The 27,978-nt window shown below is 32.7% G+C and overlaps 1 protein-coding gene and 1 long non-coding RNA gene across 16 annotated transcripts in view; one reads left to right on the top strand and one right to left on the bottom strand.

The window, feature by feature from the left end:
* Positions 1-1,723, top strand: part of LOC127698629 (uncharacterized) — a 134,975-nt gene extending 133,252 nt beyond the window's left edge. For all 7 annotated transcript variants that reach the window (XR_007980917.1, XR_007980918.1, XR_007980913.1 and 4 more), the window contains one exon: positions 387-1,723. This is a non-coding gene — a long non-coding RNA (uncharacterized LOC127698629). The remainder of the gene's footprint in view (positions 1-386) is intronic.
* LOC127698610 (mitochondrial import inner membrane translocase subunit TIM50-C-like) overlaps positions 1-27,978 on the bottom strand; it is a 323,025-nt gene that overhangs the window by 272,515 nt on the left and 22,532 nt on the right. For 4 of the 9 annotated variants that reach the window (XR_007980901.1, XR_007980902.1, XR_007980904.1 and 1 more), the window contains exons 9-10: positions 23,002-23,105; positions 16,879-22,171 (exon numbers count right to left, since the gene is read on the bottom strand). Coding sequence is in view for 1 of the 9 variants with exons in the window: in XM_052202155.1 (XP_052058115.1) it covers positions 22,082-22,171; positions 23,002-23,105 (194 nt within the window). In the remaining 8 variants the exon portion in view is untranslated. Of the gene's footprint in view, positions 1-14,804; positions 22,172-23,001; positions 23,106-27,978 lie in introns of those variants that run through there. The other 5 variants (XR_007980906.1, XR_007980905.1, XR_007980908.1 and 2 more) reach the window with 5 other exon arrangements.

Below are 27,978 nucleotides of genomic sequence, written 5' to 3'. Positions count from 1 at the left end.
AGTATTTTGGGGTTGTATTTTTTCCAGTAGTAAAAATGATTTTTTCTGGCCCTGCACCCTCCAATTTGGGCTAGCTTGAACATTGTCAGGTGAAAATAATGCCAAGGATATCCCCAAACTTCAAGTGTATTAAAGATGTCAATAATCTTTTATATCATTGAGGTCTTTCATTAATTTTGTACTTAGGATGCAAATACAAAATGCAACATTCATCCTAATTTATAATGAATAATAGTGCACTAACATAAGAAATATCAATTCAAATATGAAAACATGTAAAAATTTTATTTGTTTATCACAATTCCAAGATAAGGATAACAAAAATTCAACTAAAGATGGGTAAATTTATGATATTTTATCAGAAAGATATGTTTTATTTTTTTCAGATGATGTACTGAAGTGATTACAGACTTAGATGAAGATCTTAGTAGATATTGTTTTTATAGCATTGACATTTTAGAGAAATCTTGATGGAAGGTGTTAATTTTCAGTCAGTTTCTAGTGGATATTTTATTGATTTCAGTAAAATCATTTAATTCTACATAATGTCAACTACTGAGGTGAAAAGAAACCAACAACACATTTAAAAATATTTGTTAATTTGTTCATGTATTGTCATTAAATTCACATGAATAAAATGAGATATTAGTTATATGAAATCTTTTTATAATATACCAAGCTCTTTATTACCAGTAGCCTCTAGAATAATTATCAATAATTATAACAAAGTTTATTACCAGTAGCCTCTAGAATAATTATAACAAAGTCTATTAAATATCTGCCATTAACAACAGGTTCCAAAAAGGACATAAACTTAAAAAAAAATATAATAAAAATTTAACTGACAAGGCGTCTTACTTTGGACAGGCACATGTACATGTTTTACATGTTAAGCAAGTTTTTTTAAGATCCCCCATCCCCTTTTTTAAATCAGTGGAATAACAAAAGGTACATAGAAGAACATACAATAAAAAAAAACCCTAACTCTATGATATTGGTATGACAGACAACAAAACACAAGTTTAATCAAAACATTGATAAAGAATATAATTAGCAGTTCCTGAAAGCTAGCTTACAGTACTGTAAAATCATGCCATCCTATAGCATTATCACTTATTTCAGTCAAGATAATGGCATTATATGGATAGAATTTTCTTTGTTGTACTTTGTTTAACTGTTATCCAATGAAAAGTTAGATTAAAACTATATAAAACATATGGATCAAGACTTGAACTGTCTTAAAAGGGAGACAACTCAATTTTTTGTCTCGACTTGATGGAGTCAAGAAGCCAGACATAGATATATTTCATTTCTTTTGAAAATTGGGTTTTCCCGTTTGGTATTTGTATTAATTATATATAGATGGGAACTAGTGTAACTAGTTCTGAAACTAGTTCTGCAAGAGTATGTACTATTTATAAAGTTTGATGTTACGTGTACAAGGCACGAGAAAAGTTTTGGCAGTTTCTACGGGTGGGGTTTTATGGTACTATATAAAGTTTGGCATTTAAATGTATTAGTATCGAAGGTGCTCGCAGTTACGTCAAATCGTCACGAAGTTAGTCACATAAGTATATATACAGTGGCTGCTATGTTTATTACATGTATTTATATATGTTGGTTGTATCAAAGATACCTGTATTGTAAAGTTTAATAAAATAATGTATCGCAAGAGAAGATAATATGTTACTGCGAGCAACTAATCCTATTTCTGTGTTTGTTTTGTTTAAGCCTATTGAATATAGAGTAGAAATACTTTAAATTGGGACAAGCAGGGTGAGGGAGAATTTAAGTATGCTGTTTCTGGCGTCGGGGTCAACAATGTATTAGTTTGTGATTAGGTCTCGTTTATGGTGAACCACTAGTGGCAGGTCAATGATATTTGGTATGCAGTTGTATTAGCTTTGGCACATCTCATTACCATGGAGATTAATTGGTCGTGCCCCCTTAGTCATGGTCTATTGACTTTGAAACTTTGCTTAGTTTACATGTATTAGTTTGTGATAAGGTCAGTTTATAGGGAACCACTAGTGGTAAGTCAGTGATATTTGGTATGAAGTTGTATAAGCATTGGCATATCTCATTTCCATGGAGATTATTTGGCCCTGCCCCCTTAGTCATGGTCTATTGACTTTGAAACTTTTGCTTAGTTTTCATGTACTAGTTTGTGATTAGGTCAGTTTATGGGGAACCACTAGTGGTAGGTCAATGATATTTGGTATTTGGTATGAAGTTGTATAAGCATTGGCATATCTCTTTTCAATGGAAATTATTTTGCCCCGCCCCCTAAGTCATGGTCTATTGACTTTGAAACTTTTGCTTAGTTTACATGTATTTGTTTGTGATCAGATCAGTTTAAGATGAACCGCTAATGTTAAGTCAATGATATTTGGTATGCAAATTTATTGGCATTTGCAAGTATCGTTTCCATGGAGATTATATAGCCCCACCCCTGATCATGGTTCATTGACTTTGAAACTTTTACATAGTTTACAAGTTAATGTTTGTGTCTAAGTTTGTTTAAAGGGAACGACTTATGATAAGACAATGGTATTTGGTATGCAGTTGTATTAGCATTGGCACATTTCATTCCATGGAGATTGTTTAGCCATGTACCTTCAGTCATGGTTCATCGACTTTGAATATTTGCATAACTTACTAACCCGAATAATTCAGTCCCTCCCCGTGATCGACTCTCCCACTCGTTAATGTAGCCATCGTAGAGCAGTGGAATATAAAGACTGAATTATTCGGGTTAATAACTTACATGTTAAAATATTGCTATTTTAATTTCAACATTTGCATTATCAAAATTACAAAAAGGTGAGACATATCTCTGTGATAACAGTTTATTTTTAAAGGGAACGACTTAAGATAAGTCAGTGGTATTTGGTATGCAGTTGTATTAGCATTGGCACATCTCATTTCCATGGAGATTGTTTAGCCATGTACCTTCAGTCATGGTTCATTGACTTTGAACATTTGCATAACTTACATGTTAAATATTGCTATTTTAATTTCAACATTTGCATTATCAGAATTACAAAAAGGTGAGACATATCTCTGTGTTAACAGTTTATTTCTTATTGAATATTGTGAAATAAAATAGACCAATTATTTGATTGAACAACAATGATATGATCACAAAGTTTATCAACAAAATGAAAGAAGATGTGGTATGATTGCCAATGAGACAACTATCCACCTAAGACCAAATGACATAGATTTTAGCTACTATAGACTGTTGTAAGGCCTTCAGCTATGAGCAAAACCCTTAGTAAAAAGGCATTATGAGTATTACCACAGTAACAACAACAACCACTAAATTACAGATTCTTGACTTTGGATAGGCACATTCAGAATGTGGCGGGGTTAAACAAGTTTATACAACAAAAAAGACATATTTAAGGACAATTAATAAACTTATTTGCTTTATAGAAATATTACTTTAAAAGGGTTGGTGTGAAAAGGTAATTTTTGGCGAGATTACAACATTTTATAGTAGAAGCAAGAAATTATAGGCGAAGATCATTTACTGCATACACATTTAGGTTCACTCTGTTGTTAAAGTTTTTTATAATATCAATAACTTTGTAAAACCTTCATGGAATTGTATAAAACCTGGACAGATGCTTTTTTATGATTAAAAGACAGTATCCACAGCATAATTTTTTGATTTTCATTTTACATTTAGATACAATCTAAAGATAAAGTTGCCAAGAAATCAATAACTCCTCCTGAAATAAAACAATTTTGACTGATAATTTGTGGAGATCCTGGAATATTTTAGGATATCATGAATCAAATTATGGAGGTCCTGAGTTGGGTTAGCGTCAAATTGATTAAAATTTAACCCTGATTCGTCAAAATATCCTTATCGTGATTCGTCAGAGGTCTCAAATAATTATCGTTACCGTTATTTGTGGAAAAAAAATTAACGTGTTCGTCAAAATCAATTTTTTTCCTGGTCTAAAAGAAAGTGTACATTTTATAGTCATGCACCAAAAATTACCGTTAACGTCATTTGGCAAGATTTTTTACCGTCATGAAGGGACCCCCATTACGTCCCTCTTACAAGTCAGTCCCTTTTCTTAGGGGTCATATTTATGCCCCAGCCGTAGGCAACATGGGCATTCAGTGTTACCCTTGACCGTCTTTTCGTCCTTTCATCCATCTTTCAGTCCAACCCATTTCCGTTTCCACACACTTACTTAAGTTTGCCTCATGCAAATTTTATGAAACTCATACACAATGCTTAGAACTAAAACTTGCATACAGAGTTTGAATTTTGGTAGTGAGTCACTCACAGTTCTAGAGTTACGCCCCTTTATAACTCGGAAAATTGCAAATTTTTTCATTTCCACAATCTAACTTAAGTTTGTCTTATTGAAATTTTATGAAACTCATACACAATGCTAAGAACCACAACACACAGACAGAGTTGGAATTCCGAATTTTGGTAGTGAGCCATTTACTGTTATATAGTTATGCCCCTTTTTAACTTGGAAAATTGCAAAGCTTTAGCAAGGCATTCGTGTCCTCAGACACATTCTTCTTTTATTTTGTTATTGATTAAAAAATACAAAAGCAATAACAGGCTGTCAGTTTCATACACAAAACATTTCTGTCAGTTTCGGTTCATTTAGTTTAGTGGTTCTTGGGAGGCTTTTGTAATAAATAGAAAAAGGTCTAGAAACCTCAGAAAAAATACTTTTATGCCAAATATGATTTGAAGTCTTGTAAGTGTCTACTTCAGTCCTGATCAACCAACAATATTGCTGTATTGTTCCAGGGATTGCATGAGCTAAATTACACAGAAAATATATAGTGAAATCAGTTAAGTCAAGTGCTGCTGAACTAGTCTAAAATAAAACATTACAGAAAAGTTTCTTGACATTTGGACAAAAAAAGTATTGGATATATTTCAATCCTAGCTGCATGTAGAAATAAATGATTGTTATAAATGAATGTCTAGACTGAGTTCGATTCGTTAATTATCTAAAATCCTAGAATGAATTATTTGAAAACAAAGATAACACTGTGTTTATAAATTAGTTACCAAGAAAGTCCCAATCAATGTGTTATCTTGTTACGTAATTGTAAGGTGGAATTCAATCAAACCTGTTATCAAACCATGTAGCACATTAAGAATCGGCGCTGTGATAGATTTCCTGTCAAATGTTATGGAGAAATATGGTAAAAAATACCAATAGGATGTTAACTCCTCCATGAAACCAGATGATTTATTATTCTGCACTGTATTTTCCAATGAATAGATGCTTTTAACTCCCAAGTGAATAGTTATATAAACATAGGTCTTAATTATTTTATGATAGAATTTGTCTCATTTGACACCATAAAACATTTTTGTTGAGCCTGCAAAATTTATCTTGCGAAAGCGAGACATGGCGTTCCTAGATTCCATTGAGGGCGGCGTCAACATTGAGGTTCAGTTTGTGGTGAAAGTTTTTTATACATCAGTAACTTTGTCAAACCTACATGGAAGCATAATTTTCAAAATCTTGATTTTCATTTTTCCGTATTTTACAAATAAATGGACTTATTTTTTTTACAGTTACTATGACTTGACTGTATGTTGCTCTCCACCTATTGCAGTTCAATTTAAGTAGCATCCTCAAAATAAAAGAGTTTGCTCCTGGCTAATAAGACTGCCATCATACACCATTCAAACATTCAAACAAAGTAACATAATTTGTTTGCCACACAGTATCTCATAATGCATTTGGATGATATCAGGTCATTTTACATTTGTAAGGAGCCTGTCTGACCCCCCAATACCTATCTACCAACCATCAGGTCACTTTGCATCTGAAAGAAAAACTTTGGTGTAAAAACTTAACCAAAGTTTATGAAGCAGGCAATGTGGGTCAAAGATTTGATTGGATGTTAACATACTCTTGTGGATGCATTCAATAAGATCTATGACTAAGGACCATTTTGTGCCTGGTTTTAAAACTTTATCATATTTTAGACATAAAGATCAGAATGACTTAACCTTTGGTGGGAACTCTTACTAGGATCTTCATGCATTCCTGTACAGACTAACAGAATTGTAGGTCACTCAATTTCCGAAAAATTAAACTAAACTTAACCAAAGGAAATGAAGCATGAAATGTAGATGTTCATAGTGACATTCTTTTGGTAGGAAACTTCCTTTAATGCATCTTTACACAATTATCTAAAAACATTGTATTACCTCTGAAAGGGAGGGATGACAACATGAGAGAATAATATTTTAATGGAATTTTTTAACTGATACAATTGTTAAAAGTAGGTCAACCAGAACAAAACTCATGTGATATGTAACTATTCAAGCAATAATATACCAAATATGAGCACAATATCCCAAGTAATGGCCATAAACGAAACCACAACTTATTATTATAGACATTTTCTTATTCAAGTGGCTGTTATTAGGTAAATAATGAGCGCATAATACACCATTGGCTTTTTCAACAAAGTTCCATATTTACTGCTCAATGTCATATCAGAAATTTATAAAAAAAACAAGAGGGAGCCTGTTTTAATAGATATAAACCAGTCACCAAAGTTTCATGAAAACTGCTCAAAGCATTGAGTTATTGTCCTAAAACTGGAAAATCCCCCCATAACTCGGAAACATAAAATAAAAAAATTATGAAAATCGAAAGGGAGTTTACATCAATAGATATAAACAATTCACCAAAGTTTCATGAAAATCAGTTGGAGCACTTTTGAGTAATTGTCCGACATGTTGACAACGGACAGACAGACGGACAATGGTATACCATAATGGGTGCCGTAAACGGGCATATTAAATAGGACAAGCAGAAAACTCAATAATATATTCATATCAACTCCTTATTTGCAAAGGCAGCTGACATGGGACGAATAAAATCTTTTATTGAATTTTTTTCTGCATCTGAAGGGTTAACATTGGTTAGCTGAAGGGAAACTCAAATGATGTCTACAAACTGAACAATTATCTACCAAACATCAGCTGAACACCATAAAGGAAGTCCTAATTAAACTGAAAGAAGTCACTTGGGGACAGATTGGAAGGTTGAGTGCATTATTTCAAACCATATTTTAGTTTAACATTGAGTGGTTGCAGACCAAAAAAAAAACACACTTTATAGCACTATTGCATAAAGTTGCATTAAATCAAATGTTTAGAAAGATGAGCATTTTTTTTTTTAAATATCATGCACTAAAAATGTGAGTCAGTCATTAGGTCACTAAATTTGCATAATTTCTTTTTAATTGCAATTTAATACTTTTATCAAATCATGTTCACAGTTTTGATTTTAAAGGCTACATTTTTCAAACATATGAAATTACCTAATACAAGAATTTCCTCTAAAAATTTAGGAACTTTTGTGAGCATGCTCACATTACCTCGTCACTGGGCAAACAAAATCTAACCCGATTCCTATGTTCAAGGACTCATAACTCCTACAAAAGTCAACTGATACAAATTTCTTGTGGATATGCACATCTACATATTATGTCCTCATTAACTACAAAGCTTCACAAAATTCTGTTGTGAGGTTTCAGGCGCCGACTATATGTTGCATTGGTATATCATGGCCAAAATTCTAACTCCTAGAAAATACAATGAATCATAATTTCCTGTTGATATGCACATCTACATAGTATGAGCTTATTAGTCCCCTACCGACGAAGTCAAAGGGGACTTTAGGTTTGCACTCCATCCATCTGTCTGTCTTGTCTGTCTGTCTGTTTATCCGTCAGTCAGGCAAATAAGTTTTCCACATTTTTTTTCTTCGTGCTTGAAGATATTGATTTGATATTTGGTGTATTATTTTATAAAGACAAGTTACAGATCAAGTTCAAATTTTGTTTCGGTCTGATGATTTTGTGCAGAGTTATGGTCCTTGGACTTAGAAAATTCACTCAAATAATCAGTTTTCCACACTTTTTTTCATCATGCTTGAAGATATTGATTTGATAATTTGTATATAGATTTATTATTATCTAAAAAGTTTCATGAAATTCTGTTGTGTAGTTTCAGAGGAGTTGTGATGACAAACTGTTGCAGTAGTATATTTAGGCCAAAATTAAAAGTTCAAAGGGGCATAACTCCTAAGAAATAAATTGAATCATAATTTCCTGTAGATATGTACATCTGCATATGTCCTTATTGTCTACAAAGTTTTAATGAAATTCTGTTGTGTGAGTTTGAGGAGTTTCGATGACAAACTGTTGCAGTAGTATATTTAGGCCAAAATTAAAAGTTCAAAGGGGCATAACTCCTAAGAAAAAAATTGAATCATAATTTCGTGTAGATATGTACATCTGCATATGTCCTTATTGTCTACAAAGTTTTGAAATTCTGTTGTGTGAGTTTGAGGAGTTTCGATGACAAACTGTTGCAGTAGCATATTTAGGCCAAAATTAAAAGTTCAAAGGGGCATAACTCCTAAGAAATAAATTGAATCATAATTTCCTGTAGATATGTACATCTGCATATGTCCTTATTGTCTACAAAGTTTTAATGAAATTCTGTTGTGTGAGTTTGAGAAGTTTCGATGGCAAACTGTTGCAGTAGTATATTTAGGCCAAAATTAAAAGTTCAAAGGGGCATAACTCCTAAGAAAAAAATTGAATCATAATATCCTGTAGATATGTACATCTGCATATGTCCTTATTGTCTACAAAGTTTTGAAATTCTGTTATGTGAGTTTGAGGAGTTTGGATGACAAACTGTTGCAGTAGTATATTTAGGCCAAAATTAAAAGTTCAAAGGGCATAACTCCTAAGAAGAAAATTGAATCATAATTTCCTGTAGATATGTACATCAGCATATGTCCTTATTGTCTACAAAGTTTTGAAATTCTGTTGTGTGAGTTTGAGGAGTTTCGATGACAAACTGTTGCAGTAGTAGATTTAGACCAAAATTAAAAGTTCAAAGGGGCATAACTCCTAAGAAGAAAATTGAATCATAATTTCCTGTAGATATGTACATCAGCATATGTCCTCATTGTCTACAAAGTTTTGAAATTCTGTTGTGTGAGTTTGAGGAGTTTCGATGACAAACTGTTGCAGTAGTAGATTTAGACCAAAATTAAAAGTTCAAAGGGGCATAACTCCTAAGAAAAAAATTGAATCATAATTTCCTGTAGATATGTACATCTGCATATGTCCTTATTGTCTACAAAGTTTTGAAATTCTGTTGTGTGAGTTTGAGGAGTTTTGATGACAAACTGTTGCAGTAGTATATTTAGGCCAAAATTAAAAGTTCAAAGGGCATAACTCCTAAGAAGAAAATTGAATCATAATTTCCTGTAGATATGTACATCAGCATATGTCCTCATTGTCTACAAAGTTTTGAAATTCTGTTGTGTGAGTTTGAGGAGTTTCGATGACAAACTGTTGCAGTAGTAGATTTAGACCAAAATTAAAAGTTCAAAGGGGCATAACTCCTAAGAAAATAATTGAATCATAATTTCCTGTAGATATGTACATCTGCATATGTCATTATTGTCTACAAAGTTTTGAAATTCTGTTGTGTGAGTTTGAGGAGTTTCGATGACAAACTGTTGCAGTAGTATATTTAGGCCAAAATTAAAAGTTCAAAGGGCATAACTCCTAAGAAAAAAATTGAATCATAATTTCCTGTAGATATGTACATCAGCATATGTCCTTATTGTCTACAAAGTTTTGAAATTCTGTTGTGTGAGTTTGAGGAGTTTCGATGACAAACTGTTGCAGTAGTAGATTTAGACCAAAATTAAAAGTTCAAAGGGGCATAACTCCTAAGAAAAAAATTGAATCATAATTTCCTGTAGATATGTACATCTGCATATGTCCTTATTGTCTACAAAGTTTTAATGAAATTCTCACGGTTGTGTGAGTTTGAGGAGTTTCGATGACAAACTGTTGCAGTAGTATATTTAGGAAAAAATTCTAAGTTCAAAGGACCTTAACTCCTAGAAGAAAAAATTGAATCATAATTTCCTGTCATTATGCACATCTAGTTTCATGAAATTCTGTTGTGTGGTTTCAGAGGAGTTCAGATGACAAGAACAGGACTGAGGGAAGGGTCAAAAACATTATAAAAAGGTTTATCCTTGTAGTTCCAGGTATAAAACCAAGGACCAATTGATAAAAAACTTCAATTAAGTTATTTCTTCAATACCTAGTATATATCCTTATATTGCTCCGATTTATCTTTTGAAACATCATCTATTCCATATACGGTAAATTGGACCAGAACAGCAGGCAAATAAGTATATTGTTCTGTAATGTCATGAATAATAACAGAGAAAGTTAACAGGCACTTTGGGCAGTGCCCCTCCTTTTTTGGTGTATAAAAATTTTTAACCGGATTTTCGAAGGAAATATCGGTTATTAAAATGGTTATGTACGGAGGTTGGCTGGGCGGCTGCCAAACAGTCAGCACAATAACATGAAAACGCTTTAACAAATTTTTTTCAAATTTAAATATGTTGTTTCCTGGGACTTAATGAAGGTGTAGTTCAATTTTCAAGATTTTAGTATATCTCCTTTGTGAGTTATCACCATTTTTAATATCCAAAAGTGGAATTTTTAAATATTTTACTCTAACTTGTTATCTTTTTTATGACTAAGCATAATGTCTTATCTCACAATAAAAATTGGAGTGACAGATTTATTTGAAAATTATCTATTTCCTAAGTGGTAATGATTATAAGCTATATTATTAGACATTTTGAAGTTAATTACATTATTAATTATTAATTAGATCTGGGTTATATCTTAGCATATAATATCATTGGAGTGACAGATTTATTTGAAAATTTTCTGTTTCCTGATAAGATCTGTAGGACTGTATATATAAAGTTCGAAATTTACTAGAAGGACAGTATAAATGAAATTTGAAATTTACTGTTCATTATTAGACATTTTGTAGATAATTAAGTCTCCCTAAACCATATAGATTCTTACCCCCACCCCTCTTCAATTTGAGAATGTGCTTTTATCTTGTAAATGGTTGAGATCCCCACCCCTAAACCATAAATATTCTTGTTTGGGACAAAAAACAAATCAAATGAAATATTTGGGGAGGCCCCGGGTTCACCTCCACCCCCCTTCTTTTTGAAAACTTGTAAACGTTCAAGATCCCCACCCCGAAACCATATATCGTCTTGTATGGGACAATAAAACAAATCAAATTAAATACAAGGTGAGTCCCCTGGGGTCACCCCCACCCCCTCCTGTTTAAGAACTTGTAAACGGTCTAGATCCCCACCCTAAACCATATATATTCTTGTATGGGACAATAACACAAATCAAATGATATATAGGGGAAGTCCATGGGGATCACCCCCACCCCCTTCTTTTTGAAAACTTGTAATCGGTCAAGATCCCCACCCTGAAACCATATATATTCTTGTATGGGACAATAACACAAATCAAATGATATATAGGGGAAGTCCATGGGGATCACTCCCACCCCCTTCTTTTTGAAAACTTGTAATCGGTCAAGATCCCCACCCTGAAACCATATATATTCTTGTATGGGACAACAAAACAAATCGAATGAAATAAAAGGCGAGTCCAACCCCCTCCTGTTTCAGAACTTGTAAACGGTCGAGATCCCCACCCCTAAACCATATATATTCTTGTACGGGACAATAACACAAATCAAATGAAATATAGGGGAAGTCCATGGGGGTCACCCCCTACCCCCTTCTTTTTGATAACTTGTAAACAGTCAAGATCCCCACCCCTAAACCATATATATTCTTGAATAGGACAATAAAACAAATCAAATGAAATTGAGGGGGAGTCCCCTGGGGTTACCCCCGGCCCCCCCTTTTTTTTGAAAACTTGTAAACGGTCAAGATCCCCACCCCGAAACCATATATATTCTTGTATGGGACAATAAAACAAATGAAATGAAATATAAGGCGAGTCCCCTGGGGTCACCCCCACCCCCTCCTGTTTAAGAACTTGTAAACGGTCCAGATCCCCACCCCTAAACCATATATTTTTGTATGGGACAATTAAACAAATCAAATGAAATATAGGGGAAGTCCATGGGGGTCACCCCACCCCCTTCTTTTTGATAACTTGTAAACAGTCGAGATCTCCACCCCTAAACCATATATATTTTTTAATAGGACAATAAAACAAATCATATGAAATTAAAGGTGAGTCCCCTGGGGTCACCCCACCCCATCCTGTTTGAGAACTTGTAAACGGTCGAGATCCCTACCCCTAAACCATATATATTCTTGTATGGGACAATAAAACAAATCAAATGAAATATTGGGGAAGTCCATGGGGGTCACCCCACCCCCTTCTTTTTGATAACTTGTAAATGGTTGAGATCCCCACCCCTAAACCATATATATTCTTGAATGGGACAATAAAACAAATCAAAAGGAAATTAAGGGGAAATCCCCTGGGGTAACCCCCACCCCCCTTCTTTTTGAAAGCCTGTAAACGGTGAAGATCCCCACGCCGAAACCATATATATCCTTGTATGGGACCATTAAACAAATCAAATTAAATATAAGGCGAGTCCCCTGGGGTCACCCCCACCCCCTCCTGTTTAAAAACTTGTAAACGGTCGAGATCCCCACCCCTAAACCATATATATTCTTGTAAGGGACAAAAAAACAAATCATATGAAATAAAGGGAGAGTCCCCTGGGGATCCCCCCCCCCCTTTTGAGAACTTGAAAACAGTCGAGATCTCCACCCCTAAACCATATAAATTCCTGTTTCATAATTTCAAGAAGATTTGAATGACATACAGGGTCAATCCATAGGCTTCACTAATGCACATCATAAACCAATTTGTACTGGACATTGCCCAATGTCAAGCGGGAATGACAAATTATTGGAGCTTTGTTTGGGAGACTTCGTAACAGCATTCTGTTACAACTATTTCTTGTTACTGATAAGTTTTATAGATTTTAAATGACATTGTATTAATGATAAATAAAAGTTTGGATTTTTTCTTCTTTTCTTTGGTAAATTGTTTGTAGAATTTTGTGGCAAGTTTGTTTGTTATTCTGTAAAAAATAAATTTTCTGAATGCTATATATTTTTTTTGATGTAGTAAACTCCTATAAAACTAAGCTTATATTGTCTATTAATAAACATATATTTAGATTTCTGATTTTGGGCCCATTTTTCAAGTTGGTCCAAAATTAAACTGTGTTTGATTTCAACATAAATTGAATATATATAGAGTTCTTTGAAATGCTTAATCTAAACCTGTATTTCTTTTCATTATTAATAAGATAATACCACATTGAGGTCCAAAGGGTCCTAAATTACACTTTTGATTAATTTCATCAAAAATTGAATTCTTTGGTTCTTTGATATGCTGATTGTAACAATGTTTGAGTGTTAAATCATATCTAATTTTAGAGAACTTAGTCATCACTGGTTGTTGTTATTATATTATTGATTATAATTTGAAAAATTGCATCACATCTTATTTTAGAGAACTATTTATCCAGTTTGAGTTATTTCCCTTTGCACAGAAAATATTATGGATAAAATTAACCTGTGTTTCATTTCAACATAAATTAAATATATATAGGGTTCTTTCAAATTCTGAATCTAAACCTGTATTTAAATATTAGATTTTTGGGCCCAGTTTTCAAGTTGGTCCAAAGCAGGGTCCAAAATTAAATCATGTTAGTTCACAATGGAATAAGTATTCTGGAATATTAGTTCCAATGAAAAAAATATCACAATAGTTGTTCCTGACAGAATAAAGGGTATAGAATATTTATTCCAACAGGAATTTTGGACAAACTTGAAAACTGGGCCCAAAAACAACAATCTAAATACATGTTTACATTCAGCATATCAAAGAACCACAAGAATTCATTTTTTGTTAAAATCAAACTTAAGTTTTATTTTTGACCATTTGGACCTTAATGTGGACCAATTTGAAAACGGGGTCTAAAATTAAAAATCTAAATACATGTTTAGATTCAGCATATCAAAGAACCCAAAGAATTAAATTTTTTGTTAAAATCAATTTAAGTTTTATTTTGGACCCTTTGAACCAACTTGAAAACTGGGCCCAAAATCAAAAAGAGCGCACACACTGAAATGTCTCACCTGCTTTACTGACCATTGATTTTATGTTGATAGTCCTTAATATAAAGCTTTACTACAAGTATCACATAAACTTAACATGATCTAAGAAAATGAGGTAAAGGTCAGATAAACACAAACCAGAAATTCATGTACACCTTACAATCATTCCATACACCAAATGTAGTTGACATATTGCTTATACTGTGGATTCATTTATTTTCGTGGGTACCAATTTTCGTGGATAAAGGAAAACATACATGTTCGTGGATATTTAATTTCATGGTTTTGCCGAAGTATGCATACAAGCCTATAGAAAATTTGGTATTCGTTGATCATTTAATTTCGTGGTTCACCTGTACCCACGAAATCAACGAAAATTGGTATCCAACGAATAATAATGAATCCACAGTAGTTTCTAAGAAACAAACTTAACCAAGAAAACTCAACATTGACCAATGAACCATGTAAATCAGGTCAAGGTCAGATGAACCATGCCAAACAGACATGTACACCTTACAATCAATCTATGCATTAACTATAGCTGACCTATTGCTTATAGTATCAAAGAAACAAACTGAACCATGAAAACTTAACATTGACCAATGAACCATGAAAATGAGGTCAAGGTCAGATGATACCTGCCAGACAGACATATACACCTTACAATCATCAATCCTGAGGTAAAGCTGGAATTAATACTAGTAATTTCAGTGAACATTTTAATTACACCTATCATCTTTTCAGAAACCATAATGGATACTTGTCTTAAGCTTTAAATCATATAATGTAAAGAATGGAATCACTTAATGCTCATCTTTAAGATTAAATTTATACAAGGTAAAGTAGTCTTATGATGAGGCTTTGAAGTGTATACAAGTCATTTGCTGGAAAAAGGACTACATCAAGGGCAGCATATTAACAGTGCATTATCATCATCAGTTGACAATGGTAACTTTATCAAATATATATTAGTGGATAGTACCTGTAATTAGCTACACACAGTATAATAGGACCCTGCAACTCATTTTACAAAACAATCTTACAATAAAAATACTAAGTCTTGTAAGTCATCTACATTTCAGTATAACTAATTACTTACAATTAATTTTTGTCGTAAGTGAAAAGAGCCCCTGATTTTCATAAGTACCTTAGGTTTATTAAAGCTAGTATAGCATAATAATTATATGTTACCAAACATTTGTAAATGAAAAATATCCTTTCCTGAATGGAGGTACATCATAGATTTCACATAAATTTCAACAGAAGCAAGAGGCTGTCAAAATGACAGCATAGTTGGTTTTTCAAACATTTAAAAATGTCATTCTTAAAGAAATCAAGAACAATAACTTCCCTACACCAAATATAGTTGACCTATTGCTTATAGTTTAAGAAAAACAGACCAAAACACAAAAACTTAACACTGAGCAATGAACTGTGAAAGTAAGGTCAAGGTTGAATAATAAACAGCTGCGCCATGAGTGCATGATACGCCCGTCACATTTTTTACAAATAAAGTTCAATAACTTCTCAATGTCATATCATAAATTTGTGAAAAACTAAAGGGAGGTTATCTTAATTGATATAAACCAGTCACCAAAGTTTAATGAAAACTGCTCAAAGCACTTGAAAGGTATAGTCCGAAAACTAGAAAATCACCCCTTTTTTATGAATAAAATCCCATAACTAGGAAGTGTAAAATCTAAAAATTATAAAAAAAAAAAGGGAGCTTACATCAATAGTCATAAACAATTCTCCAAAGTTTCATGAGAACTGCTGAAATCATTTTTGAGTTATTGTCCGAAAACTGGAAAATCCCCCTTTTTCTTTAATGAATAAAACTCCATAACTCGGAAACATAAAATCTAAAATTTATAAAAATCAACAAGGACCTCATGTCAATAGATATAAACAATTGACCAAAGTTTCTTGCAAATTGGTGAAAGCTTTTTTCGAGTTATTGTCAGAATACTGGAAAATCCCCTCTTTTTTAATGAATAAAACCCCATAACTCATAAACGTAAAATCTAAATTTTATAAAAAATAAAAGGGAACTCACATCAATAGATGTGAACAATTCAACAAAGTTTTATGCAAATTGGTTGAAGCGTTTTTGAATTAATGTCAGACATGTTGACGACGGACGGACAACGGTATACCATAATACATCCCATAAACGGGCGTATAAAAACTGCCAGACTGACATGTACATCGTAAAATATTTCCATACACCAAATAAAGTTGACCTATTGCATATAGTATTATAAAAAAAGACAATAAAATGCTCCACTGGGGCGCAGCTTGATACGACCGCAGAGGTCGAACCCTGAACAGTTGGGGCAAGTATGGACACAACATTCAAGCTTGATACAGCACTGAATTTGGATTGTAATTAAATATTTGACACAGCATAGGTTTCTGACACAGAATGAAAGTGGTCTAAGAACTTAAAAAATTTTAATTTACCTATTCAAACCATATCATTATTATTTGCTTTTATATATAAATCAGAAATAACCAATTTAAAATGGAAAATTTTAAAGAAAAAAAAAGGGAAAAAAAAATCCCCCCCCCCAAAATTTTTTGAACCCCCTTATGATTCATCACCCCCAAACTCAATCCCAGCCTTCCCTTTGTGGTATGGTACCTTGCAGTACAATTTCAGAGAGATCCATACTCTTGAACACAAGTTATTGTCTGGAAACTAGAAAAATGCTTGTTTTTTGGCCCCTTTTTGGCCCCAAATTCCTAAACGTTTAGGGCAATTACCCCCAAACTCAAACCCAGCTTTTCCTTTGTGATATGGAACCTTGTAGTACAATTTCATAAAGATCCATACACTTACACACAAGTTATTGTCCTGAAACTAGAAAAATGCTTGTTTTTTTGCCCTTTTATGGCCCCTAATTCCTAAAATTTTGAGGGAATTACCCCCAAAATCAATCCCAGCCTTCCCTTTGTGGTATGGTACCTTGCAGTACAATTTCAGAGAGATCCATACTCTTGAACACAAGTTATTGTCTGGAAACTAGAAAAATGCTTATTTTTGGCCCCTTTTTGGCCCCTTATTCCTAAACTTTTTGGGCAATTACCCCCAAACTCAAACCCAGCTTTCTCTTTGTGATATGGAACCTTGTAGTACAATTTCATAAAGATCCATCCACTTACACACAAGTTATTGTCATGAAACTAGAAAAATGCTTGTTTTTTTACCCTTTTGGCCCCTAATTCCTAAAATTTGGAGGCAATTACCCCCAAAATCAATCCCAGCATTCCCTTTGTGATATGGAACCTTGTGATACAATGTCAGAGAGATCCATACACTTACACACAAGTTATTGTCATGAAACTAGAAAAATGCTTGTTTTTTGCCCCTTTTTGGCCCCTAATTCCTAAAATTTGGAGGCAATTACCCCCAAAATCAATCCCAGCATTCCCTTTGTGATATGGAACCTTGTGGTACAATGTCAGAGAGATCCATACACTTACACACAAGTTATGTCTGGAAGTTACAAAAATGCTTATTTTTGGCCCCTTTTTGGCCCCTAATTCCTTAACTGTTGGTACCATAACCCCCAAAATCAATCCCCACCTTCCTTTTGTGGTATTGAACCTTATGGTAAAATTTCATAGAGATCCATTCACTTAAAGTTAGAGTGCGAAAACTAATGTGTCTTTGGACGACGCAACGACGACGACGACGCCAACGTCACACCAATATACGACCACAAAAATTTTTTTGCAGTCGTATAAAAACACAAAAACTTAACTTTAACCACTGAACCATGAAAATGAGGTCAAGGTCAGAAAACACCTGCCAGTTGGACATGTACACCTTACAATCATTCCATACATCAAATATATTAGACCTATTACTTATAGTATCTGATATATGGACTTGACAACGAAAAACTTAACCTTGTTCACTGATCCATGAAATGAGGTCGAGGTCAGATGAAAACAGTCTGACAGGCATGAGGACTTGCAAGGTACGCACATACTAAATATAGATATCCTATTACTCATAATAAGAGAGAAATTAACATTACAAAAAATCTTAACTTTTTTTTCAAGTAGTCACTGAACCATGAAAATGAGGTTAAGGACAGACGGAAACTTCATAACATAAGGCATCTATACACAAAGTATGAAGCATCCAGGTCTTTCACCTTTTAAAATATAAAGCTTTTAAGTAGTTAGTTAACGCCACCACCGCTGCCGGATCACTATCCCTATGTTGAGCTTTCTGCGACAGTAGTCGCAGGCTCAAAAAAATCTAAACCCAAAGGGTCAAAAAATAAACGTTGCTGGATTTCATCAAAAATTGAATTCATGGGTTCTTTGATATGCCAAATCTAACCATGTAATTTAGATTTTGGATATTGGACCATCATAAGTAGATGTCCAATTTCAAATTTTTAAGTTTTTGGACTACATTTATTCTGTGTCGGAAACCTTTGCTGTGTCAACTATTTAATCACAATCCAAATTCAGAGCTGTATCAAGCTTAAATGTTAGTGTCCATATATGTCCCAACTGTTCAGGGTTGGACCTCTGCAGTTGTAACAAGCTGCACCCTGCAGAGCATTTTATTTATTCTTTGCTTGATCAGTGGCTATCATACATTTTGTACTAATGCTGGTCAATATAAATTAATGACAATTAATAGCTCATACAGTCCTTTTGGAGAAGTTAAGGTAAAAAGTCATGAGTTTAAAGCATAGATTTTTTTTTTCTATAAAGTCATTTATTAGTTGCAGGCTCAAATAATAATTATATACATGTATACAAAACATTACTATACAATATTCATAAGTAATAAAGATCTAGAACAGCTAATCCCCTCTCAATCAGGCTCATCTAAAAATTGAATATTTTTATACATGTCTAAATCTGATATAGTCATGGTGAGCATGTATAAATACTCAATTTAGTTTGTACTTTCATTTCTAATCCATGCATAAAATATTGGCAGAGAAGATCAAATTTTATAAGTAGATATTCATCACCATTGAAGATGGTTTAACAGTTGCAATATTATATTCTATAATTCATAGGTGTGTATTGTACAAAAAATTATAAAACCACTCACATATAAAAGATAAGTGGCAATATCACCTTACAATCAGAGGTATTCACTGACAAAATATCAATATTATTGACATGTACTATTTTTCTTTAAATAAACACTAAAACAACCTAATTTTAATCTTGAATGAAGTATATGCCAGACAATTTTTGTACCAGTCAACATTATACACTACATTTGTAGATCTTACTTTGCTAAACATTTTTGCTGTTTACAGTTTATCTTTATCTATAATAATATTCAAGATAATAACCGAAAACTGCAAAATCTCCTTAAAATCATCAATTCAGGGGCTGTAACCTAAAAATCAGATACCTGATTTGGCTGATAATTTCAGGGCAGGTAGACCTTGACCTAATGAATACCTTTACTTCTTGTCTGATTTGCTCTAAATGCTTTAGTTTTTGAGGTATAAGTCAAAAACTGCATTTTACCCTATGTTCTATTTTTAGCCATGGCGGCTATGTTCTCATGATACAGATAATAAAACACAAACTTTATTCTAGATAACCTAAGAATCATTCAGCTTAAGTTTGGTTTAATTTGGTTCAACAGTTTCAGAGGAGAAGATTTTTTAAAGTTAGAAAACAAATTGTGTAAAATTGTCCTTAAAGGGCAATAACTCCTTAAGGAGTCAATTCACAATTTTGGTCATATAAAACTTATTTGTAGATCTTACTTTGCTGAACATTTTTGCTGTTTACAGTTTATCTTTATCTATAATAATATTCAAGATAATAACTGAAAACTGCAAAATTTCCTAAAAATTACCAATTTAGTGGCAGCAACCCAACAATGGGTCGTTAGATTCATCTGAAAATTTCAGGGCTGATTTGAAAATTTTTACCCCATGTCAGATTTGCTCTAAATGCTTTAGTTTTTGACATAAAAGCCAAAAACTACATTTTACCCTTATGTTCTATTTTTAGCCATGGCGACCATGTTTTTTGATGAAACAGAAAATAAAACACAAAGTTTATTCTAGATACCCTAAGGATCATTCATCTTAAGTTTGGTTGGAATTGGTTCATAAGTTTCAGAGGAGAAGATGTTTGAAAAAGTTTACACCGGACAGACAATGACGACGGAGACAGACGCCAAGTGATGGCAAAAGCTCACTTTTCCTTTGGAAAGGTGAGCTAAAAACCTTAAGTTTGCAGATCTTCAAAATAAAGTTCTATGTTATTAACATTTCGAATATTAAAGTAAAACTTTAAACATACATCAAAAAAAAATTTAGCAGTAATTGTGAAGTGATATGAAAGTAGTGTCATCCCACGTGTAATCAATTTTACATCATTTAGTTGAAATGTGCATATTTCAAAGTATAACTCATAAAATATTTATTTAATTTCAATAATTAGTACATGTATATATCTTAGAATAATAACTGATTGTGTCATAATTTCTATTAATCATTCATATTATTTCCAATATAAAATGTCAACTACTTTTTCAAATTAATAAATTTTGTGATTTTTTAAAAAACTTAAAAGATCATAGGTACATGAACAATGTGTTAAAATAGTGCTGATTAAGAAGGTGGGCAGATCCAATGATTCATTATAATACACAAATTGGAAATATGACAGGATTAGGTGATTCCTATAAACAATCTTTATTTGTAGGAATTGAACACCTACTGTAAGTGTAATAATATGCAAGTTGAGGACCAACCATGCACACTGCACAAGACTGTGTCTTCCTGTACTATTCATGATGCTGCATGATGAAATCTACCTCAAAGAAAAGCCACTGCTGTAAAGAGTGTAGGAGGACATTGATTTTTATGCCCAGCTACGATAGAAATGCATAAAATTACCAACCACACAATGGGTTATAGAAACTTATAATATTGCTGTTAATTGCAAACTTATTGTTGAAGGGTGAATTTGAACCCCCAAATAAAAAGTTTAGGCATTGAAATCAAGAAAAATAACAACCCAGGAAAATGTTTACAGGTCAATGAGACAGCAACCCCCATCACACTTAATTTTAAAACATGCTTCTCTTTATTATAGGGGAAACATTATTCATGCAAAAATATAAGTTAAAGTAAAGCCGTCTACTATAGTTTATCAAATATCAGTCCTGGTTATAGTGATATCAATATACCTGATTATAGTGATATCAATATAAAGTCTTAATATTAGCCTGAGACTTTAGCTGAAATTTTAATGACAGGTTTTAATATGGGATTAGACAAGATTTGATAAGGGGAGTAGATGGATATGCAAAAATGATGTGTCGCACATTTTCAAGTAGAAAATTTCTATTCATAAATTGAAATTGAAACTAAACTAGTCTTTTATTTGTCAATGGGGAATTTGTACTGTCATATCTGTGAATATAAGTTTGTAATTACTTTCATATGACTTTTAAATTTATATCGTAATTCCCTGACTACAAGTCGGTGGAGAGGATAGGTCAAATTGCCGATTTTACATTCCATACTCCATCATGCTGACGTTGTCAATGTTATGTGCAGTCCATGTCTATATCACTGTTACACCTACTAATTTGGATACCAGTCCTTATGTATATAATGTGATGTCATTAGATAGAAATCATATCTGTGTGCAGCCTTCTTATATAAAAAAATCATTGACATCAAATTATCTTTGTTCAATTTATGACATAAAAAAGTATGACAAGACCATAAATATACAGAGATCTTATCAGAACTGTATTAAAGCTTCATTGTCAGCAAGTTGACAAATATTATTGAAATTGGTACGTAGCCAGCTCATTTACAAAGGGAAAATACAGGGAATTCTGAATCAATAAACAAAAATCACACAAGTGAATTTCAAATAAGGACACAACATACTTTTCTTAGAAATAGTAATTTTTCAACTTATTGTAAATTACATATGACATCAAGTACAATTGATTCAATGAAGATAACTATTTACAAAGTTTATTATCTTCTGCCAAGAAAATTCAGTCCAAAATTGGTTGGCTTTTTCTTTTCTCTTTCCTGCATCAACTTTGACTGTCTTTCTTGTTCTTCCTAAAATAAAGATTAAGAAATACTATGTAGAACAAAATTATTTTTATACAAGTTCTACTATTATCTTTAACGTTTTTTTGTAGAAAGTTTAATACTCTCTTTTATTATTAGTTTTAACCAGTAGATCATCATTTCCAACTTTTTACTGACTGGGACCAGTCAGTTTGAAAAAAAAACCCAATGGGTTAAGCCCATCTTCTAACCAAGGATGTTTCATTAAAGCATACATGGTACCCAGAGAAGGCACTTTCAAAATGGGTAACCACCTAGAGAAGTAAACTTTGAATTTTACATGTATTTTTACTGTAATTGGCACCTACCTATATTTGAGATTTCAAGGTGCCTGCCTTCCTTTGGTCCCATGTATGTTTTAATAGAACAACCCTTACACAGTATTTAGAAATACTTTTTCTGTATTAATGTTTCCTGGATATTAATTTTTGAGGATTTCACAAGTAAAGATATTCAATAGCAAATTTACATACTCAACGAAATACAAATTTTTAGTAACATTGTACTTGATTGGAGCAAATGAAGAAACAACAAAATTAAGTATCCTTGAAAAAACAAATTTTTTATTGTTAATAATTGTTTGACAAGTTTTTAATAAGCTTAATTTCATGTCACAATAGAATATATTTCAATCGATTAATGGGACGATAGAAACTATTTCAATCTTCCAGTTTGGACAGCATTGCTGTGAGTTCAATCAAGTTATATTGATCTATAATTAGATAATAAAATTTAAAAACACAGTGGCACAATTTTTTTTAAACCCAGTTGTACCTTTCATGATATAAGCAAATATAGCATGGAACTTTAATACTTACTTGTAATTTTCTCTGGTTATCTTTAAATGCTTCAAGAGGATCATCAAAATTTTTATAGTAGTCTAAGACTTCTCTAACATCATCTACTTTAGTTGCGGCTATGGCTAAAATGGAAATAAGTAAGTCCATGTATAACTTTATAGATATAGCCTTTTTTTTTACACTCAATAAAAAATGATTTCTTGTTCACTGGCCAAGGCAGTTAATATAGTGTCCAGTGAAATTGAAAATGTTGGGATGATAAGAATGTCTCTGCCTGTTGAATGATTAACTGAGTCTATGGGGAATACCTGAGGGTCAGAGTCTCACATTCTGTACATAAACTGTTATCACAGAGATATGTCTCACCTTTTTGTAATTTTGATAATGCAAATGCTGAAATTAAAATAGCAATATTGAACATGTACATGTAAGTTATGCAAATATTCAAAGTCGATGAACCATGACTGAAGGTACATGGCTAAACAATCTCCATGGAATAAGATGTGCCAATGCTAATACAACTGCATACCAAATACCATTGACTTATTATAAGTCGTTCCCTTTAAACAAACCTAAAGACATACATTAACTTGTAAACTATGTAAAAGTTTCAAAGTCAATGAACCATGATCAGGGGTGAGGCTATATAATCTCCATGGAAACGATACTTGCAAATGCCAATAAATTTGCATACCAAATATCATTGACTTAACATTAGCAGTTCATCTTAAACTGATCTAATCACAAACTAATACATGTAAACTAAGCAAAAGTTTCAAAGTAAATAAACCATGACTGAGGGGGCGGGGCCAAATATTCTCCATGGAAATGAGATGTGCTAATGCTTATACAACTGAACACCAATTAACATTGGCCTACCACTAATGGTTCCCCTTGAACTGACCTAATCACAAACTAATACATGTAAACTTAGCAATCTTTTCAAAGTCTATAGACCATGACTAAGGGGGCGGAGCCAAATAATCTCCATGGAAATGAGATATGCCAATGCTTATACAACTGCATACCACTAGTGGTTCCCCATAAATTGACCTAATCACAAACTAATACATGTAAACTATGAAAAGTTTCGAAGTCAATAGACCTTGACTGAGGGGGCGGGGCCAAATAATCTCCATGGTAATGAGATGTGCCAATGCTAATACAACTGCATACCAAATATCATTGACCTACCACTAGTGGTTCACCATGAACTAGAACTAATCACAAACTAATACATTGTTGACGCCGCCGACGTCGACGCTGGAAACAGCATACCTATGTCTCGCTTTTTGACTCCGTCAAGGCGAGACAATAACTATGCATGCAATCAATGCCTATATAACTGTATATCAAATATCAACTATCTATCAGAAGTCCATTTTTTTTTAAATGACCTAATCAGATAAGTTCATATTCCATGTTGACATGTCTTTATTCACAACATTAATCACAGAAAAGACATTAATAAAAGATTTCCAGTTTTGTTTTAACAAATTCTTTTCTAACCTAAAGTATAAATAGTGGAAACAAAATTTTTAAAAGATAAGAAAATTCTAACTTTAAAAAGAGCTTTGAGCTTTAAACAAAAACAAATTTTCCCCATCAAATTTATACATGTAGCAGGATGTCAGAATGTTAACAAGTAGCATAGTGAAGAATAAAAGTAAGAGTGGTAGTAATAGTGTAAAAATAACATTTTTAATATTAATTGTCATTCTTCATTTTTTTGCTAGCATGAAGCAATAAATCAGTACAAATAGCATTGTACATAAAATCTATAGAGCCACTGAATTAAAATGATAATACAAATTAGATATTTATAAAATCAAATCATCGAAAGATTAATGTCATCCTCTGTTGATAATTATGCAATTTTCTGAATGCTACTCTCACTTTTATCTCCAAGTGCTATGTAATAAATTGCATATCTTGTTCATCTCTAAAAGCTGCGGAAATTAAATAAGATATGACGTACACAATACAGGTAAACAACATCATAAAATAATACTCAATTACCTTCAAAGTATCAAAGAGCAATGTTAAATAAATAATAGATCATGTCTCAAAGTGCAGGCAATAATTACCACTATTATCTTTAATTTATGAATCATTGTTGTACAACCTTGTCTATCTCATTCATGTAATGTCCTACCATTAAATAATGTTTGAAATCAATGAATTATGTAAAAAGCCCTAATGACCAACTCCTGAGGTAAAGCTGTAATATACTAGTAATTTCAGTGAACATTTTAATTACACCTATCATCTTTTCAGAAACCATAATGAATACTTGTCTTAAGCTTTAAATCATATAAAGTGAAGAATAGAATCACTTAATGCTCATCTTCAAGATTAAATTTATACAATTACAAAGTAAAGTAGTCTTGTGATAAGGCTTTGAAGTGAATACAAGTCATTTGATGGAAAAAGGGCTACATCATGGGCAGCATGATATTAACAGTGCATTATCATCAGTTGACAATGATAACTTTATCAAATATGTATTAGTGCATAGTACCTGTAATTAGCTACACACAGTATAATAGGACACTGCAACTCATTTTACAAAAAAATCTTACAAGAAACAAGTCATGAACATTTCAGTATAACTTACAATTAATTTTTGTCGTAAGATGTTTTGTGAAAAGAACCCCTGATTTTAATAAACACCTTAGGTCTATTAAAGCTAGTATAGCATAATAATTATATGTTACCAAACATTTGTAAATGAAGGATTTCCTTTCACATAAATTTCAACAGAAGCAAGAGGCTGTCAAAATGACAGCAAAGTTGGTTTTTCATACATTTAAAAATGTCATTCTTAAAGAAATCAAGGACAATAACTCCTGAATGACAAAAAACTAAATGTGGATAGTGTCCACATGTGGACACAGATGATGCCCCCGCTTGCATATCATATAGTTATAAAGGGACATAACTGAAGAACGGTAAAAGTGACGCTACCCAAATTTGAACTTGATCTGAGTTTTGTGGTAATAAGCATTGTGTGTAAGTCTCATAACATTTGGTTGAGGCTAACTTAAGTAGAGAAAACTCTAGAACGGTTGTGTATAAGTTTTATAACATTTGGTTGAGATAAATTAAAGATAGAGAACGGAAACAAAAATTCAGCAATTTTTATGTTTATAAAGGGACAAACCTCAAGAATGGTAAAAGTGTCGCCACCATCTGTATTATGTAGTAATAAGCATTGTGTATAAGTTTCATAACATTTGGTTGAGGCAAACTAAAGTTAGAAAATGGAAACAAAAAAATTGTACTTGATCTTAGTTTTGTGGTAATGAATATTGTGTTTAGGTTTCATAATGTTTGGTTGGGGCTAACTTCAGTTACAGAATGGAAACTAAAAATTTTGCAATCTTTCGATTTATAAAGGGGCATAACTCAATAATGGTTAAAGTGACACTACCCAAATTCAACTTGATCTGTGTTTTATCATTGGAAGTCAAAATTAAACATTGCATTGTATAAAGCATTGATTGCAGTTGATTCAACTATAATCAAAGACAAAGGAAGATAACTCCAATTTAAAAAAATTACTTGATATTTAGAAGAAAATAAAAATTTTGCAATTTTTCCATTTATAAAGGGGCATAACTCTAGAACGGTTAAAGTGATGGCACCAAAATTCAAACTTGATCTGTGTTTTGTGGTAATAAGAATTGTGTATAAGTTTCATAATATTTGGTTGAGGCAAACTTAAGTTAGAGAATGGAAACTAAAAATTTTGCAATTTTTCCATTTATAAAGGGGCATAACTCTAGAACACTTAAGGTGACGCCACCAAAATTCAAACTTGATCTGTTTTTTGTGGTAATAAGCATTGTGTATAAGTTTCATATCATTTGGTTGAGGCAAACTCAAGTTAGAGAACGGAAACCAATTTTGGGACGTACGTACGTACGTAGACGGACAAGGGTAAAACTTAATGCCTCCACCGCTACGGCGGGGGCATAAAAATGATCAAAAACAATAAACAGCCTATCAAAATTTGAAAAGGATTGGATCATGCTTTGTGCCATTTCTCAATCAATCAAGGACCATAACTCCAGAGAGGCAAAAATGAAAATTGTCAATATTGAAATTGACCTTTATAATGTCACCATTAAAAACATATCAAAATTTGAAAGAAGATGGTTTAACAGTTTTGTAGTTAGGCATGGGGACAGCTGTTGATTATTGATTTAATTACCTTTATCTATTATATTTTACTTCCCCCCCAAGGATGACTGGGGAATAGAAGTATGTTCACCATTGGTCTTCCTCCGACCGGCAGTAGAACCCTTGTCAAAGTGGGGCGTCCGTTTGGCTGTGCGGGATGTACAAATTTGCAGCCACGTCCGGTCAGATTGGGGACGTTAAATCCGATGCCTCGTGTATAGAGAGTGCCACGCTCTATGCACGTTAAGAACCCTTGCAACAACTCTTTGAGGGGTCCGTAGGTGACCTGTTGCAAGGCTAAATTTCTGTCCCTTTCCAATATACCCTCTTTTTCTGTGGCAGTCTAAATTTCTCCGACCTTAATCCTGGAAGCCCCTATTACAGAACCTACCTATTGTATTTATTGTTAACTTGTTCTCGTCCTGAATATGCATGAAATATTTGCCATTGGACATTAAGCAACCAACAATCAATCAATCAATGTATTTTACTTAGAATTTTCATATTGAATTTTTTGTCAATTTTTCTATTTTTGGAGAAAGTTTAGGCATTAACCAGAAATCTTAAGAAAATATATTTGTGTATTTTTTTGACAAAAAATTGGCAGCAATTTGTGTTTTACATAACTTATTGGAGAGCAGGAGAATTCTGAAAGAATTATAACAGGATGAATTTGAATGAATGCAAAGTAATGATAAAATCTCAAAGTGGTTCTTTAGGCCAAGTGAAGTAAAAAGGTCTGAGATAAATACTTTCTAGGTTTTATTTTTTACAGCTTTTCCTTTCTTATTATTGATGAATTCCCAACAT

This window comes from Mytilus californianus, unplaced genomic scaffold (assembly GCF_021869535.1).
Source record: "Mytilus californianus isolate M0D057914Y unplaced genomic scaffold, xbMytCali1.0.p SCAF_4, whole genome shotgun sequence".
NCBI lineage: Eukaryota > Metazoa > Mollusca > Bivalvia > Mytilida > Mytilidae > Mytilus > Mytilus californianus.
Note: the sequence above shows the minus strand (reverse complement) of the source record. Positions and strands in the feature narration are given on the sequence as shown.